Raw genomic sequence first — 15,242 nt, 5'->3', positions numbered from 1 at the left:
CCTTGGGTTAGGCAAATATTTCTTTAAAACAAGAGAAAACATACAATCTACCAAGAAACAATGCAATAACTTCAGCTTCATCAAAATTAAAATGTCTACACATCAAAAAACACTGACAAGAAAGCGAAGACAAGCCATAGACCAGGAGAGAATATCTGCAAATGATACACTGATAAAAGACTGATAGCCACAAAATATAAACAATGCTCAAAATTCAGTACGAAAACAACCCAGTAAGAAGTGGGCAAAATGTCTGAATAGAAATTTTGCCGGAGAAGATATATGGATTTTAAATAAGCCCATGAGAAAATGTTCATCATCATTTATCATTAGGGAACTGCAATTCAAACCCAAACTCCTACTATACCTACTTGCATGGCTAAAATACAAGACTGACCTCGCCAGGTGTGGGCAAGGATGCAGAGAAACTGGAACTTGCGCATAGTGCTAGTAAGAATGGAAAATGGTACAACCTTCTGCAAAACTGACATTTTCCTAAAAACTTAAACATACACCTACCAATGATTCAGCCATTCCATTCCTAAGTATTTACCTAAGACAGATGAAACCACACGTCCAAAGACTTGCATACAAATCTTCATAGCAACCTTGTGACAGCCAAAAACTGGAAACATATTGTCCAACTCTAGGTGAAAGCTGATTGGCAACAAACTATGGTATATAGAAGCAACCTACTACTACACATTATTGATGCACCCTACGGCATGGACAATCTCCAAATAATTAGGCTGAATGAAAAAAAGCCAGATCAAAAAAAGTGGGGGAGAGGGGTGCCTACTATATGATTACATTGGCATAAAATTCTAGAAAATGCAAACTAATCTATATTAACACAAAGCACATCACAGTTTGCTTGGTGATGTTGGGTGCGAGGAAGAGTGGCAGGGAGGGATTGCAAAAGGTAATGAGGACTCTTTGGGGTGATGACGTCATGGGTGTATACATATGTCAAAACTTAAAATTGCATACTTTAAATATGTGCAGTTTATTGTAGGTCAATGATAACTCAAAATAATACAAAACTAACAAAAAATTTGCTTTGGGGCCATGAGATCTGAGGTGAAGAGAAAGAGTAGAACAAGAATTTGCTGTGTTTTCTTATAAGCCCATAATTATGTTGTTTTTTCTTTAACCATGCAGAATCATGGTAAAAATGCAAATAAAAATAAAACAAGAGCAAGAACTGTAAGAGGATAACAAAAGAGACAAGAAAGACTTTTCTTTAAGGGCTTTAGTTGAAAATCAGGTGCTCATAAAGGCACAAATTCTTTCCAGCCACCCTGGAACTATTACTTGATTACTGAATTCCTAATAAGGATGCACTTTAGACTATCACAGTAAATGAAAATATTCCATTTTAACGTTTGAATGAGCTATCCCCGATATGCCACCAAAAGAACATGAACTGCTACTAAGTGACATTTTTAAGCCATAGTAATGGATTTGTGCTGATCTAGCCACAACCCTCTCCAACAACCTTGTTTATTTTTACAGCGGCTTGCTACAGGTGGGTTGTAGAAATCATTAAGTAGTTGATAACCCCTACCGGTTTAAACCATTAATTATCTACTTCCTTACCTGGGAGCAATTTGAGCAATGGGATGAATTTGGGTTCAGCTGATGAAATTGATATCAGTAAAATAATCAGTTTCAGAAGAGCCTAGAGTGAGCTACCTTCCAATTACACAGGGAAAGAAAAGAATCTTGCAAGTTAGGAGAGTAATTCAGTTAGAACAGAAGCAAAGGAAAATAACCCCGGAAAGCAGAAATTCAGTGAGGGAAAAAAAATGGAGAAATTGTGGTGTTTCAAATAATTTGATGCACATTAAGATTGTTCTTTGGACTTGGGGGAAACATGGCTCAGGTGTAATTCAGTTTAGGGAGCCAGAAGCTCTTGAACACAGACCCTCCTTCTACTAGGGCCACAATTTGTACAAAGACCTCTGATAACTCTGATAGGCATGCTTTCGTGTACTGAGGGCTTTGATTTGAAAACAGCTTAAAGAATGTATACATTCCAAACAATGTTCAAATCATTTGGCCCCGGCTATGGTTTGTAGAATGATTTCTTCTTGATATTAAATAACCTCAAGGTTCTGGTCTGCTTAATTCACTGATTAGAAATAATGTCCATGTGGTGAAGTGAGGACATTAAGCCATGTTGCAAGATGAGCTGCTTCTGCCTGTCACCTAGGTTTGCTCTATAGAGGATTGCATTCCACCAGGATCCAGAACCCAGCTACCACTTTAAACTCTTTTCTATCCCTTCTCTGACAAATTTAGTCAGGCTTCTCACATGTGGAGAGCAGCCCTGCCAAACGCAACAAGAAAAACTCACTAGGAATTAAACAACAAACCACTTCCAATACACACAAAAGGCTCAAGTCTGCTTTTATCATCTTTATCCAGAAGAAAGTTGGTTGAGAAGTGGAGCAAGGAAGAACAGGTATGTAATGCTAGGAAAAATCAGTTTGCCCTGAACATCAAGCACTGAATGAATGATTTGGAAGAAGGAGAAAACAGTATACGCACAAATCCTACAGTACACATCTTAGCATGTTCTTTAGCAACCTCACTGGGTTCAAATATTATCAGATACATTACCCGAATCTCAAGGATAAGGTAGAATTACTATACCCCTGTGATGACTTAGAAATAAGATAGAAGGCTTTCTGTCTTGGTTTGGCTTAGGTGCCAACCTGTCTGGTGTTGTTGAGGCTGGTGGGTACCTTGGAGAACAGAGACCAACACCCTCATTTTGCAGATGAGGAAATAGAAGGTTAAGGGCCTTAACCAAAATGACACAGAGACGCAGCCAGGACTGGATGCTAGGCGTTAAGACCCTCTCCTTAGCCACTCTTAGGCCCTTTACTGGTCTCCTTTGACTTTCCTTTTGGGGTCATGATTCTGCCAGAAGAGGTCACAGTACGGCAGTCATTTTTACACAGCGGTTTTCAATCCAGCTAAACAATGGAATCACCTGGAAGCCACATATATTCTGACGCTGGGGCTTCAACCCTCCCCCAAGGATTCTGATGTAATCCAGCTGGGGTGTGGCCCGAGCAGGGGAGTTTCAAGAGCTCCCTTGGGCAATCCTAACGTGCAGCCATCTCTGAGAAACCTTGCCATGGAGCAAAGCTTTTTGGAAATGAAACGTGCTAATAATTAAGACAAGCTTTTGCAATGGGTTTTCATACTCCAAACTAGGCAGGTGTTCCTTGTTGAAAATTTCTATCGCTTAGTAGGGTCTTCCCTGCTCCTCAGGTTCTAGCCCGCTCTGTGCCCCTCTTAACCATCGTTGTTGGGTCCCCTCGGCCTCTAAAAGCTCACCACTGCCATCAAAATGACCATTAAAAGAGAGACCTGAAAACAAGTTTCAAAACGTTCAGTAAAAGCGAGGGAAGGAAATCCCCCGATTTGGACAAGTCTCCATAAGCAAAACAGAGGAAAGGGAGGCTATCTGGCCATAATTCCGGCCAAGAGTGTTTGGGCATTTTCCCAGAATTACCCAAGTAATCCCGTGAAAAGCGAATCTATGTAGGCTACATTATGTACAAACTGCCTAACTCGTGAGTTTTAATCAAAAGTTACCTGACTCCGGAAAGCGTTAATGCCAAAGACACCACATGCATCATAGGTTTGACTGGCCCCTGACCCCTTCCCTAAGCATCTCCCTCTAGGGTTTTGCAGTAATAAACCAGAACCAAGCAGACTGTGAATTAAACACTCTGCTCTGCGTTGGGACCTGAGCCACCCACTCCGGAGAACGCCCCAATGCCTACACCCTTCTAGCTCAAGAGAAAAACCCTAGGAGTATTCGAGGGGGCGTGGTGAGGACGAGTCCCAGAGCGCCGTCCAGAACCTCCTTTTCTTCACCGCAGAGGCTCCGCAGAGGCTCCGGGAGCCCCCTTGTCCTGCGTCTGCACACCTTACAACGCTCCGCCCCCGACGCAGGTGGCCCTAGGACTAGGGTGTCAGAAGTTCACTGGGTCCCGGGAAGGACGGAAGTGAGGAGGAATGTCCCGGAGGCCGAGCCTCCCCCGCGCCGCCCGAGCCTCCACCGGGAAGCAGGGTCTACGCGAAGGACTGTCCGGAAGAGGTGCGGGGTCGCGGACTCCCTGGAAGAGGACCGCGTCCTGGCTCAGGCGCCGCCTCCTCCCCGCGACTCTGTCCGGCTGGAGGCAGGACCCCGGCGCGAGCCGGACGCCGGGACGGGTCCCAGGAGGCTGGGCTGAGGCTCAGCGCGGGATTTGACCCCGGCAGCCAGGAGCTCGCCACGAGGGGCCGCCTTAGCCCCAGGCCGTGCCACCTGTCCTGGCCGGGGTGGCAGCGCAGCCCCAGGACAGGCCCCTGGCTACAGCTCTCCCCGCTCTAGCCGACTAGAAGAAAAGTCCTGGGGGGGTGGGGGAACGCCAGGCGCGGAGACCGCCTCACCTGTCCGGCGACGTAGAGCAGGCACCAGGTGCCGCCGAGGATGCAAGCCAGGAGCCTCGAGTGCCAGGGCGCAGCCAGCCGTGCCATGGTCCCCCAGCAGGGAGGGAGGGGAGTCCGGGCGAGACCCCTCCCTGGAAGCGGCAGCCGCCTCCCGCGCGGGCTGCAGGGCTCCGCCGCGGCCGCAGCAGCCGGCGGGCGGACTGGGGCGTGCGCCTGCGGGGCAGGGCTGCGCTCGGCTCGGCCGCGCGTCCTCTGTGCCGCCCTGCGGCCGCCGAGCCCGGCTGCTTTGAATGGGAGCGCGTGCGCTGGGGGTGGGGGCGTTATTTGTGAATGTGCTGCTTGTCTTGGCTCGGGATGGTTCGCGCTCCAACTCCCCCCCCCCCCCCCAGCACCCCCTCCGGCTCCTGCTCCTCCCCTCCTGTGTCAGCCCAGCAAAGGCGGGGAGCGCAGACACCCAGCCGCCCGGGCAGCGACTGCGTGCGCCTTTCGGGAAACCGGAGCGGGGCTAAGCGCTGGCTGGATTCTATTTATTTATTCTTTTTAAAGGGAGGGTCTCGCACTGCACACCTTGGACGCGTTTGGAATCCGACCCTGCCTGCCCTGGGAGAACACTGGATGAGAAGGAGAGGCTCCTTTCCCCGGAACGAGTCCCCAGGGCCATTCCCCGCGCGCTATCCCTAGAGCTTGGCGCGCTGCAGCCGCGCTGGGAACCACGCAAGGCCCTCCAGGGACCGGGGAAGAGGGGGCGATGATTAAGAAACTACTGCACACAATGCGCAGAACTGAACGTAATGGTTTGCGTTCAGTCCTACCCGTGGAGACCCATCCTCTGGGTAGGCAGAGAGATTGTCCCGCGGGGTTACTGTTTTGCAACCAGGGTCTGGGGGAAGAGGACTTCGCTCGAGAGCCGCGGGGACCCACGACAGCCGGGTTGGGACGCAGTGAACCAAGAGCCAGCGTCACCCATAAGTGACCCAAAGTGAGGCTGACTTTGCTTGTCTTCTTGTGCCAGTGGTTTTCTGGGGCAAGCCAGAGCACTCCCTTGTCCAGTGTGGGCCGTGTTCTTATTAATTAGACTTGAGGCTTTCAGGCTTTCTCTGTAACAGAAAGCAAACTTCGTGCCCTTTGGAGCTCTTTGCCATGGGGACCCAGGTTCATTTCTCCCTGAAAACCTGGCGCTGCAGAGCCAGTCTCCCAAAGCATATTTATGAGAAAGTAAATCCCCCACCCTTCTCCCAACCGTCTTGCAGGCCACTCCACCCCTCTCGAACCTTGGCAGTGAAGCCAACAGAGGCGGGGAGCTGGCCCCACTTCAGTAAACTCTACGATAAGAGGATTCAGCGCAGCGCTCCTGAAACAACTTTTGTGAAGTTCCCACGTGCGCGCACTGGGATGAGCCCAGCATAAAATGAAGACGCCGCCATACTCCCTAGCAACCATTCATTCAAGCCATGTATTCTTAAAGCCAAGCGCTGTACTTAAGCGCTGTAGCCCATCAGTGACCTAGACAGATTTGGATCTTGCCCATTTTAATTGCATAAACAGACTGGACGCAAACTGTCTGCTAACCACAAGAGGCATAGTTAGGGCAGAAACGCCTATAGGAAGTGAATGTTTAAAACGTGCCAGCATGAGGGTTTGTGTCCAGAATACGGTGATTTTTTTTTCTAGTATAGAGTCAAGGAGCTGCTTCTCAGAATTCATCTGTTTACTCATTATGAGTGTATTTGAGTTCTCAAGAAAATCAGAGGTGGAAAAGAAAAATAAAATCCCTCTTTGAACTTAGAATCCCAGAAAGTCAAAGCTTGAAGTTCAAAACCTTGACATTTGTCTTCAGGGTTGCAGGCCTGTTTTTCAACTTCAATTGGTAAAGAGGAAAGGGTAGGATGTTTAAAGACAAGATACCAAACACAAAAAGGAACAGAGACCACAGAGGCTGGAAACAGGAAAGTGTTCTGTGGAGGATTGCAAATGGCTTATCTTGCTAGGATGTTTGAGCCACAGGTTGAGCAGAAAAAGGCTAGATGCTTTGCTTGGTGCGGTGGTGGTCCTAACATGATGGGGTGGGAGAAGGTAAAGCACCAGGCTGGAAGATAAAAAGGAACCCACACTGGTGTACCAGGCAACATTAACTGAATTAAATCTTTAAACAGCCCTCCAGATAGGTGCATTTATAACAACTGGACATATGAGAATCCTATAACTCAATGGCTATACTGTTGGGATTGGAGCCAGACCTGGAGGGGTATACAGTAACAGAATTTTCAACATTGGAAGGGAACTCTAGCCCAACTACATAGCCAAATCCCAAAGAGCTTGGCCATCTAGCTCAATAGGCACATTTTTATTTAGTTAAAGAAACTAAGACCCAGAAAAGTTAAGTGACTTCTCCATGTCTCATTTAAGAGGCATATGAATTTATTCTCACCTCAATGTGGTAAAAAAAAAAAAAAAGAAAGAAAAAGAAAAAAGGAGCTTCTATTTCTTGAACAATGAGGTAACAGAAGGAAACAGGAATTTAAATTAATAGGCCAATTAGGTGTAAGGTAAAAAGAGGGTAGTTAGACCAAAAGGAGGGAGACCAGCTAAGAGGATGCTGCTGGAACCACCCACAGGTGATGAAGGCTTCCATTACTAAGATGCACTCCAGCTACCAGAGAACAAAGTTGGTGTTTGGAAAGCCACACAAGAGAAGGAAAGCATTCTTAGTTCTCTATGTGAAGATGGCACTTCCATACCAGAGGTTCAACTCCAGATCCTTGACACCAGACTCAAATGTTAAAAAATAGTCTGATTTTGTTGACTGTCCATCATTTGCTTAAAAATCTATAGATTCTTAAACTACTTTCCAACCAATATCACTGATAGTATAAGAAATAACTGAGGGAATCATTATCCACTGAAGATCAAGTTTCCTTGATACTGTGTAAAACACAGGGAGGATGTTTTAAAACAGATGTCTTTGCTTAATATTTTAATGACCTCACTGTAACAAAAGAACTGAGAACTGTCACATTCCTCAGGTATTGGAATCCACAGGGACTATCCAAAGACCCCCTGCCACCACCGATGGCTCTTCATCTCACCCTGGCCCCCGTCTTCCCAGAGCCTCTGCTCTGGGCCACGAGCCTTCTCATCTGGGACTTGCAGCAGGACATGTGTTTTGGCATCACTGGTCAGACCTCTCAAAGAATCATTCCATTGGAACACTCGAATACACAATTCTGAGACAGACTGTAGTCTACCTGTTGATCTCCAGGGCACTTCTACTCCACTGTCTGCTCATTATGTCCCAGTTCCTTCTGCAGCCCACTCTTTTCTTCCTGTCCCTTTTTATCCAGCATACTTTTTTCCCCCAGAGCTCATCATTTCCAATACCCCCAACTCCCTTGCCTCTTGGTCTTTTCTTCACATCCCAATTCAAAACAAACTCAGTTACCTGCTTTCTTGGTGCCTGCCCTACAGAAGTCAACCCCTACAGGTGACAGCCACAGAATAGGACGGATGAGTGGCACCACAGCATCATCTCACCAACCTCAATGCGCTCAGCACTGCCCATCGATCCTCCTGGATCATTCACTCTAGTACCATCCCGCCCCTTACAATGACTATTTCAAACCTTCCCTTTCTCCAAACCTGCAGCCAGTTCCTCTTTCACCTCTCTCCCTTTCAAGATATGCAGAGCTCCAGATTTTCAGAGAGAACCAAATCAGTCAAATGGGAACAACTTCTACCTTTACCCTTTTCCACCAAATCTGCTTATATCCATAACCATCTTATTTACCTCTGTTTTCTTTCTGAGGCCAATCCTTCCATAGTGTTCTTGGTCTCATTCCCCCCTTGCCTTCAACTAGTAAGGAAACTTACTATAAATTTTCCCTTCTCTCTGTGGTATATTCAACAATGCCCTAAAAACTGTATCCTATATTTATTTTTTTCTTAAGATTTTATTTACTTATTTGACAGAGAGAGAGACAACGAGAGAAGGAACACAAGCAGGGCGAGTGGGAGAGGGAGAAGCAGGCTTCCCGCTGAGCAGGGAGCCCGATGTGGGGCTTGATCCCAGGACCCTGGGACCATGACCTGAGCTGAAGGCAGACGCTTAGCGACTGAGCCACCCAGGCACCCCTGTATCCTATCTTTATTTATTTATTTATTTATTTATTTATTTATAGATTTTTATTTATTTATTTGAGAGAGAGAGAATGAGAGAGAGAGAGCACATGAGGGGGGGGGAGGGTCAGAGGGAGAAGCAGACTCCCCGCCGAGCAGGGAGCCCGATGCAGGACTCAATCCAGGGACTCCAGGATCATGACCTGAGCCAAAGGCAGTTGCTTAACCAACTGAGCCACCCAGGCGCCCTGTATCCTATCTTTAAATATGGTGCAGCCTCTGCCATGTATAACAAAAAATATATTCACTCTCAACCCACCCCATACCTTTTCTTCGTGACCTTACTTATTGAAGGTTTTATTTACACTGTTTATTGCCTTCTTCCCTTTCTATTTAATCCTCAAACCATTCCAGTCAAAATTCAGCCACCATCACTGTAGATACAGAACCTGCTCCAGTCACCAGTTACATCCATGAGGTCAAATCCAGTGAATGTTTTCTGGTCCTCTTCCTACTTGTCCTCACAAAACCATATGGCATGTCCAATCATTCTTTCCTTCTTGGGTATTCCTCAGATATTAGCATAGTACTTCTAAGAATATATTTTTTGTCGGGGCATCCCTTTCCCTCCCCATCCCTTTATCTAGTTACCTCATTACTAAGCCCATCCCACATCTGGGTTGGATTCCTTATTTATATGTACTGTATATATCTGTATTACTTTCCTTCATAGAATTTATTCTAATTTGTAATTATACTTTTAGTAGTGTGATCAATTGACCAAAATGCGTCTTTCCCTTCCCACGAGGTTATAAATTCTATAGGAGCAATTTACCATGTGGTTACAATGCCTACCAGTCCAAATTCCTAGCAAGTCATGTTTGACAAAAATAAAAATTAAATTAACAAATAAATTAACAAACTTCCCACCTTTCAGTGACCTGACCTGGAAATGTAACCATCAAGTAAAGCACAAACTGCAAGCTCCTTAAGGACAGACATTATATGCTATTGACCTTTATCCCAGTACCTACAAAAGTCCTAGGAACATAATAGATAAGAAAGAGAGACAGACAGACAGAGAGACAGAGACAAAGAGAGAAAGACAGAAAGAAAAAAGCCTGGTTAAGTGAATGAACAGACTCCACTAACAGAATGGGAAACTACCTAGGCAAACTCCAAATAAAAATCCATAGGCCATATAATTCTTGAGTAGATAAAACTTTCCAACTACACTTCATTCTTCTAAAAAATAAAATAAAGTTTGGTACCGAGCCAATTGTGTTTCTTATCATCACCTTGAAGTTTCCCCAATAGGGAGAAAACAAAAAGTAAATAATTTAAATAATAGATACAGAGTATCCACCAGAATGCAAATTACATTTCTTACTAAATACTTCGAAGCAGTAGGAAGGGGGAGGTGCACATTCTATTACCCAGAGTTAAGATTTATCTAAATTATTTCTAGTTAGTATATCGTGTACATTATAAAATGTTCAGCAAGAAAGGAATTTTCTGATAACTGGCTCAAATCCTGCTTCATTCCCCTCTTGTTCTTTAACTAGCTGGAAATGCCCTTCTTGTCAGCCTTTATTTGCCTCGGTAGACAAGCAAAACACAGAGCAAAGCTGTTCAGTCCAGCAAAATGTTCATTTTTGACAAGTTGAACGTCACACACTTTGTTCAAAGAAAATATACATACCTGAATTATACAGTTAAAAGTCTCCTCACTTGAGTGAAGCTGTTTCAACAATATTCCAGTCCATAGAGACATGTGGCTTCAACTATTACAAACTGTTAAATTATGTGCATAATAAAAAAAAAATGATAGGAAACACAAAGTAGTATGTTTATATCTCACAGAAATGACTCAAAACCATCTTTCAAGAAAGTAAACACTGGAAACTAGCAGTTTTACTTATTCTCTGCCCTAATTTAATCTCCGGTCTGATTTTGTCTTTTAGAGGAACATACAGATTTTTCTTTCTTTTTTAAGCTACCGTGTTTGTGGATTTTTAAATTAAAAGCATAAAGATTAGCTGAAACCAGACAAACATAGTTATGTGAATTAACATGCAGATCAAAATATTTTAAATTACCTCTGCTTCCTTCTGAGAGGAAAACGCAGTGTCCCGGGAGGGCTATGACTTATCGGCAGCCTTATCTTTCCGTTCTGTAGCACCGACTGACTGCGGAGTGCCTGAGGTCGCAGGGCGGGCCTGGCATCCATTTACACTGCCGCCATGACAGGACAGTGTGTTAGTAATGCGCGTACTTAATCTCTCCATGTTGGCTTGTGGGAGTCTCAAATATAAAATGTGACAGCATTTGTTTTTCTTACCACATAAAAAATGACATCACAAACTGTTAAGAGGTTAAACCATATATTATGGCTTCATTCCAGAGTCACTGTTTGCGTCATATGACGGCCCAACAGGGGCCGAATCTAACACACTTAACATTCCTAAGGCTAGGAACATATATAAGCTCCGCTGGGTGAGGCCCATTGGGTGTGGTTCTATCAGGCAGAAAATCTTATATAATAACAGTCTTCGCAAAAAATTGTCATTCTTGCTCCATGTGTTGAAGGATTTCTCCAAATAACACAGCAAAGGACAGCAGAGATTATAAAGGAATCAAAAAATTACATTTAGAAACAGACATTAAGTCCTTTCATCGTCTCTGGAGACCTCAGAAACTGTTTACCTGAACTTGGCAACAATTTTTCCATATTTCAGTCAGTCTGTCAACAACAATATTCAGTTTCCGTTTTGTACTAGCCATTATGAAACTATGTAAAAGTAGTAAAAAATATCAGCCCTGTTCTTTCAGAAGTCACAATTAAGTTTCACAAAATACATTTATGAGAGAAATGTGTATCTCCAAAATATTTGTTCATTATTTCAGAAGCGCTTTGCAAGCATGGTATCCTGTTGCAGACCGTTTTGTATCCTCAACAATGACCGCACCACAGACCCTCAAATGTTTGATAAACTGCACTGAATACTTATTCTAGTGCAAACCACATCAATGAGCACTGTGAGGTGCAAACAGGAATTCTGTATTTTGGACTAGCTTCGTAAAGCCCCATCAGAGTATATCAGTGATCAGAAACCTTATTTCTCTCAAATGCTGATATGGTGAGCTCCAACATAGAATTTAAACTATTATAGAGAAAGTACTAGTGGTTTAGTAGATAGTTCTCAGTCAGCTAGTTCAACATTTTATTATAAGGGTTTGTTCTTGTATAAAAGAATACCATTTTCAAATCTGAGTATTTTGTATGTTTTGCTTCATTACAACATCACCCAGCACCGTAGCTGTTCATGCTCTCTCTGGTCCTGGGCACACCAGGCATACCAGAAAGCTGGTGGATGAAGTATAGTACTTATTCCAAACTCGGCATCTGAAGTTTCTTGACTATGTCACAAGACTTCCAAAATAAGTCCCAGGAGCTGGGTTTCTCTGTCACAAGATTGCTTTACCCAGTGTAACGAAAGCAAAATACTGTCTTCTATGTGCCTGAGGAACATTCCACTTTTCAGTTGTTGCCTATGACTGGATATCAAGGGTTTCTGCTTATTATTATTATTATTACCTTTTCTTCTTTATTTGAAAGCAGTGTTCAAGCAAAAGGAAAATGGACCCCTTTCTTTTGAACTAAGATCTATCCTCAGTTTCTCTAGTGGTATCAATAAAAGGCAACAGCGTAAGTCCCACCCCTGTTTGGTTTATTCTGAAAGAAATATCAGTGTAGGGATACCTGGGTGGCTCAGTCAGTTAAGCGTCTGCCTTCAGCTCTGGTCATGATCCCAGGGTCTTGGAATCGAGTCCCGCATGGGCTCCCTGCTGAGCTTCTCCCTCTGCCTGCCGCTTCCCCTGCTTGTGTTCCCTCTCTCTCTCTCTTTCTCTCTCTGGCAAATAAATAAATAAAAATCTTTAGAAAAAAGAAAAGAAATATCAGTGTATATGTGGACACAATCCCCTTCAGTTTTGCTAGAAAGAGAAATCAGAAAATCAACAGTCTCTGGATAGTTCCAGAAAAATCACACAATACATGGGAACACCTGATATTGTTTGCTTTTCATTAAAAACTTAGTAAAAATAATTCCTCATAGAATCATAAGTAAAACAAATTGGAATATGAAATAGAATTTGAAAGCAATTGTTACTTTTGACCCCCAGTATACCACTGATATATTTTTAACTGTTCTACTCTTCTGTGTATTCTTATGTTGTCCTTCCTATTCTAAGATGCAAGTACCAATGATGTCACTACCCACTGGGAAGAATAGGAACATAAAGTCTGAAGCATGACATAGTTTTTTCTGAATTGGATACACTGGCCAAGAAAAAAAAAATGCACTGGCAAGAAAATGAAATTCAGCCAAATCAATGCGATTTTTGGCAATGATAAACATGTTTTAGAAGATACAGCTGATCTTTGCTTATAAGATTAAATGAACTAAAGCTTGTGAAAGTGCTCTGTAGATTGTAAAGCACTATTACCAGCACCTTTATTCATTATTTAGAGGTGTTAAAAACCAAATTCAACTAAGTTTGAACATCTAACTGGCTTTATTTAATGATTCATGAATCACGCAGCATCCCACCTTAACAGATAGAAAGGAGCTCCAAGAAGCTGTACAAAAGGGAAGGCTTTTATAGGCAGGTGGAGGTGGGGCGAGGAAGTCCTAGCAAAGAGTAGATTGTTTGAGGCAAAGTCACCTACATTTAAAAAAAGGCGAGGGTCTGTCAGGCAGATTATCTCACTGGTGCTGACCAGGGAATTCTAGATTGACTAGTAAAAGGTTACATTCCTGGGAGAGGGTGAAACTGCAATTAGGTTAGATACTACGTCTTGGTTTGCTGACTTGGGACTTAGCACAAGTGACTCTATTTAAGGTCTGTTGTTTCTTCTTAACAGTGGTACACTGCTGTGCTCGAGAAGAATTAAAGACACCTTATAAAGACATTTGTTTAAACAAAATGTCAAGCTATCTAATTAAAGGTAGGTCGAGAACATTGACATTCTCAGGGGATAAGGGTCAGGGTGGGATCCTTGGGATATTTCGGGTTCTACTTTGCTTTTCAAAATTCGTTGAACATTGTTGCTTGGAGCATGAATTGACTTCATAATGGAACAATAAAGATATTTCCATTTGGAAAAAAATTAGATGGGAAACAACAACAACAAAAAAGAATATGGTCTTAAAGCAGAGCCAGAGATGAAGATAATATAAATTCAGATTCCATAAAGAGCCATAGCCACAGAGTTGGCTCTCAACTTTCAAGCAGTCATGAAATCTAATAAATTACAGTGCCTGTATTGAGGGGGAATCCAGCTATTGCATAGACTTACTACAGGCCTTGACAAAATTCAGAAAAGTTCCATAATTGTTTTTTATCCTGTCTCATCTAATTTTACCACACATGCCCTTAGGTTTATGAGCCCATAGTTCTTAGCAGAAAATGATACAGTAATATAACTGATAAAGGAAACTATAATTGTGATTTATAGTGTTTACCTCTCATAGCAGAATTTCTTGAACATGTATTTTCCTCTTTAAATTGTACATTTAAACTTTTCAAAGGTAAGTCAAGACATAAAAAGGGACACTGGAGAAAATTCAGGATTGAAGTCTGGAGAAAGTAAGTTAAATAAGTAACACAAATTCTTACTTTGATCAAAGAGCAGGTAATGGAGAGGAGGGGGAAGCAAGGCTCTTAGAACTCATCCAGGATTTCCAGAGGGTTCAGCCTCAGAGGCTGAATATGAATCAAGGGATGGGTAACAGTAACTGCTGTGATAGATAAAGCCCTAAATCTCAATGGCTTAACACAATAGCTGTTTGAGATAAATAAGTAAAGTTTGGCCAATAGTTTGGTGGCTGGATTATGTGAGAAATCTTATCAGAAGGTCAAGGGAACTTTCAGAAATCTATCATTATAAAGTGCAAGGAATGACGATGCCATTTGGAGTTAAAAGACTGATTCCCTGACCTCTGGAGACGTGTCTAGCAAGAAGTTGCTGTGGCCGATGTCAAAGAGGTGTTCAATCTCTGTTCTCCTCTAGGATTTTGATGGTTTCCTGTTTTACATTTAGGTCCTTCATCCATTTTGAATTTATTTTTGTGTATGGTGTAAGAAAGTGGTCCAGTTTTATCTCATGTTCCTTTCCAGTTTTCCCAATACCATTTGTTGAAGAAACTGTCTTTTTTCCATTGGATATTCTTTCCTGCTTTGTCAAAGATTAGTTGACCGCATAGTTGTGCGTAAAAACTTGAAGCAAACCAAAACAAAACAAAACAAGACTGAAATGGTCCTAAATTAACAACCACCTAATGGAGATTCTCCAGGAAACCTTATTTGACCTCTCTTCCCCTCCCACTCAACTCATACTTCCCCTCCTATGCTCTCCCTATCATTGTGCCCATCACAGGCCATATTGCAACTGTTTAGTTATTTTACCCTCACTAGGCTGTAAACCCCCAGGAGAACAAAAGTTGTATCTTCTCACCCTGCAGCCCAGGTGCTCAGAGAGTGTCTGGTACATAGTAGGTGATTAATCACATTCATTGAAGGAATGGATGGAGGCAAAGAGAAAAGGAGAAATGGAGAGGAGAAGCACAAGAACTCAGAAAGTTGTAAAACCCTACAAGATAAAGACTAGC

General features: G+C 43.2%; 1 protein-coding gene across 1 annotated transcript in view; it reads right to left on the bottom strand.

Moving 5' to 3' along the window:
* Window positions 1–4,681, bottom strand: part of ADAMTSL1 (ADAMTS like 1) — a 904,085-nt gene extending 899,404 nt beyond the window's left edge. Inside the window, exon 1 of the mRNA XM_078061266.1 lies at window positions 4,456–4,681. Coding sequence (XP_077917392.1) covers window positions 4,456–4,542 — 87 coding nt within the window. The 5' untranslated portion in view covers window positions 4,543–4,681. The remainder of the gene's footprint in view (window positions 1–4,455) is intronic.
* Between the last annotated feature and the right edge of the window lie 10,561 nt (window positions 4,682–15,242).

Source organism: Halichoerus grypus, chromosome 14 (genome assembly GCF_964656455.1).
Source record: "Halichoerus grypus chromosome 14, mHalGry1.hap1.1, whole genome shotgun sequence".
NCBI classification, from domain to species: domain Eukaryota; kingdom Metazoa; phylum Chordata; class Mammalia; order Carnivora; family Phocidae; genus Halichoerus; species Halichoerus grypus.
This window is presented reverse-complemented; position numbering and strand designations above follow the sequence as displayed.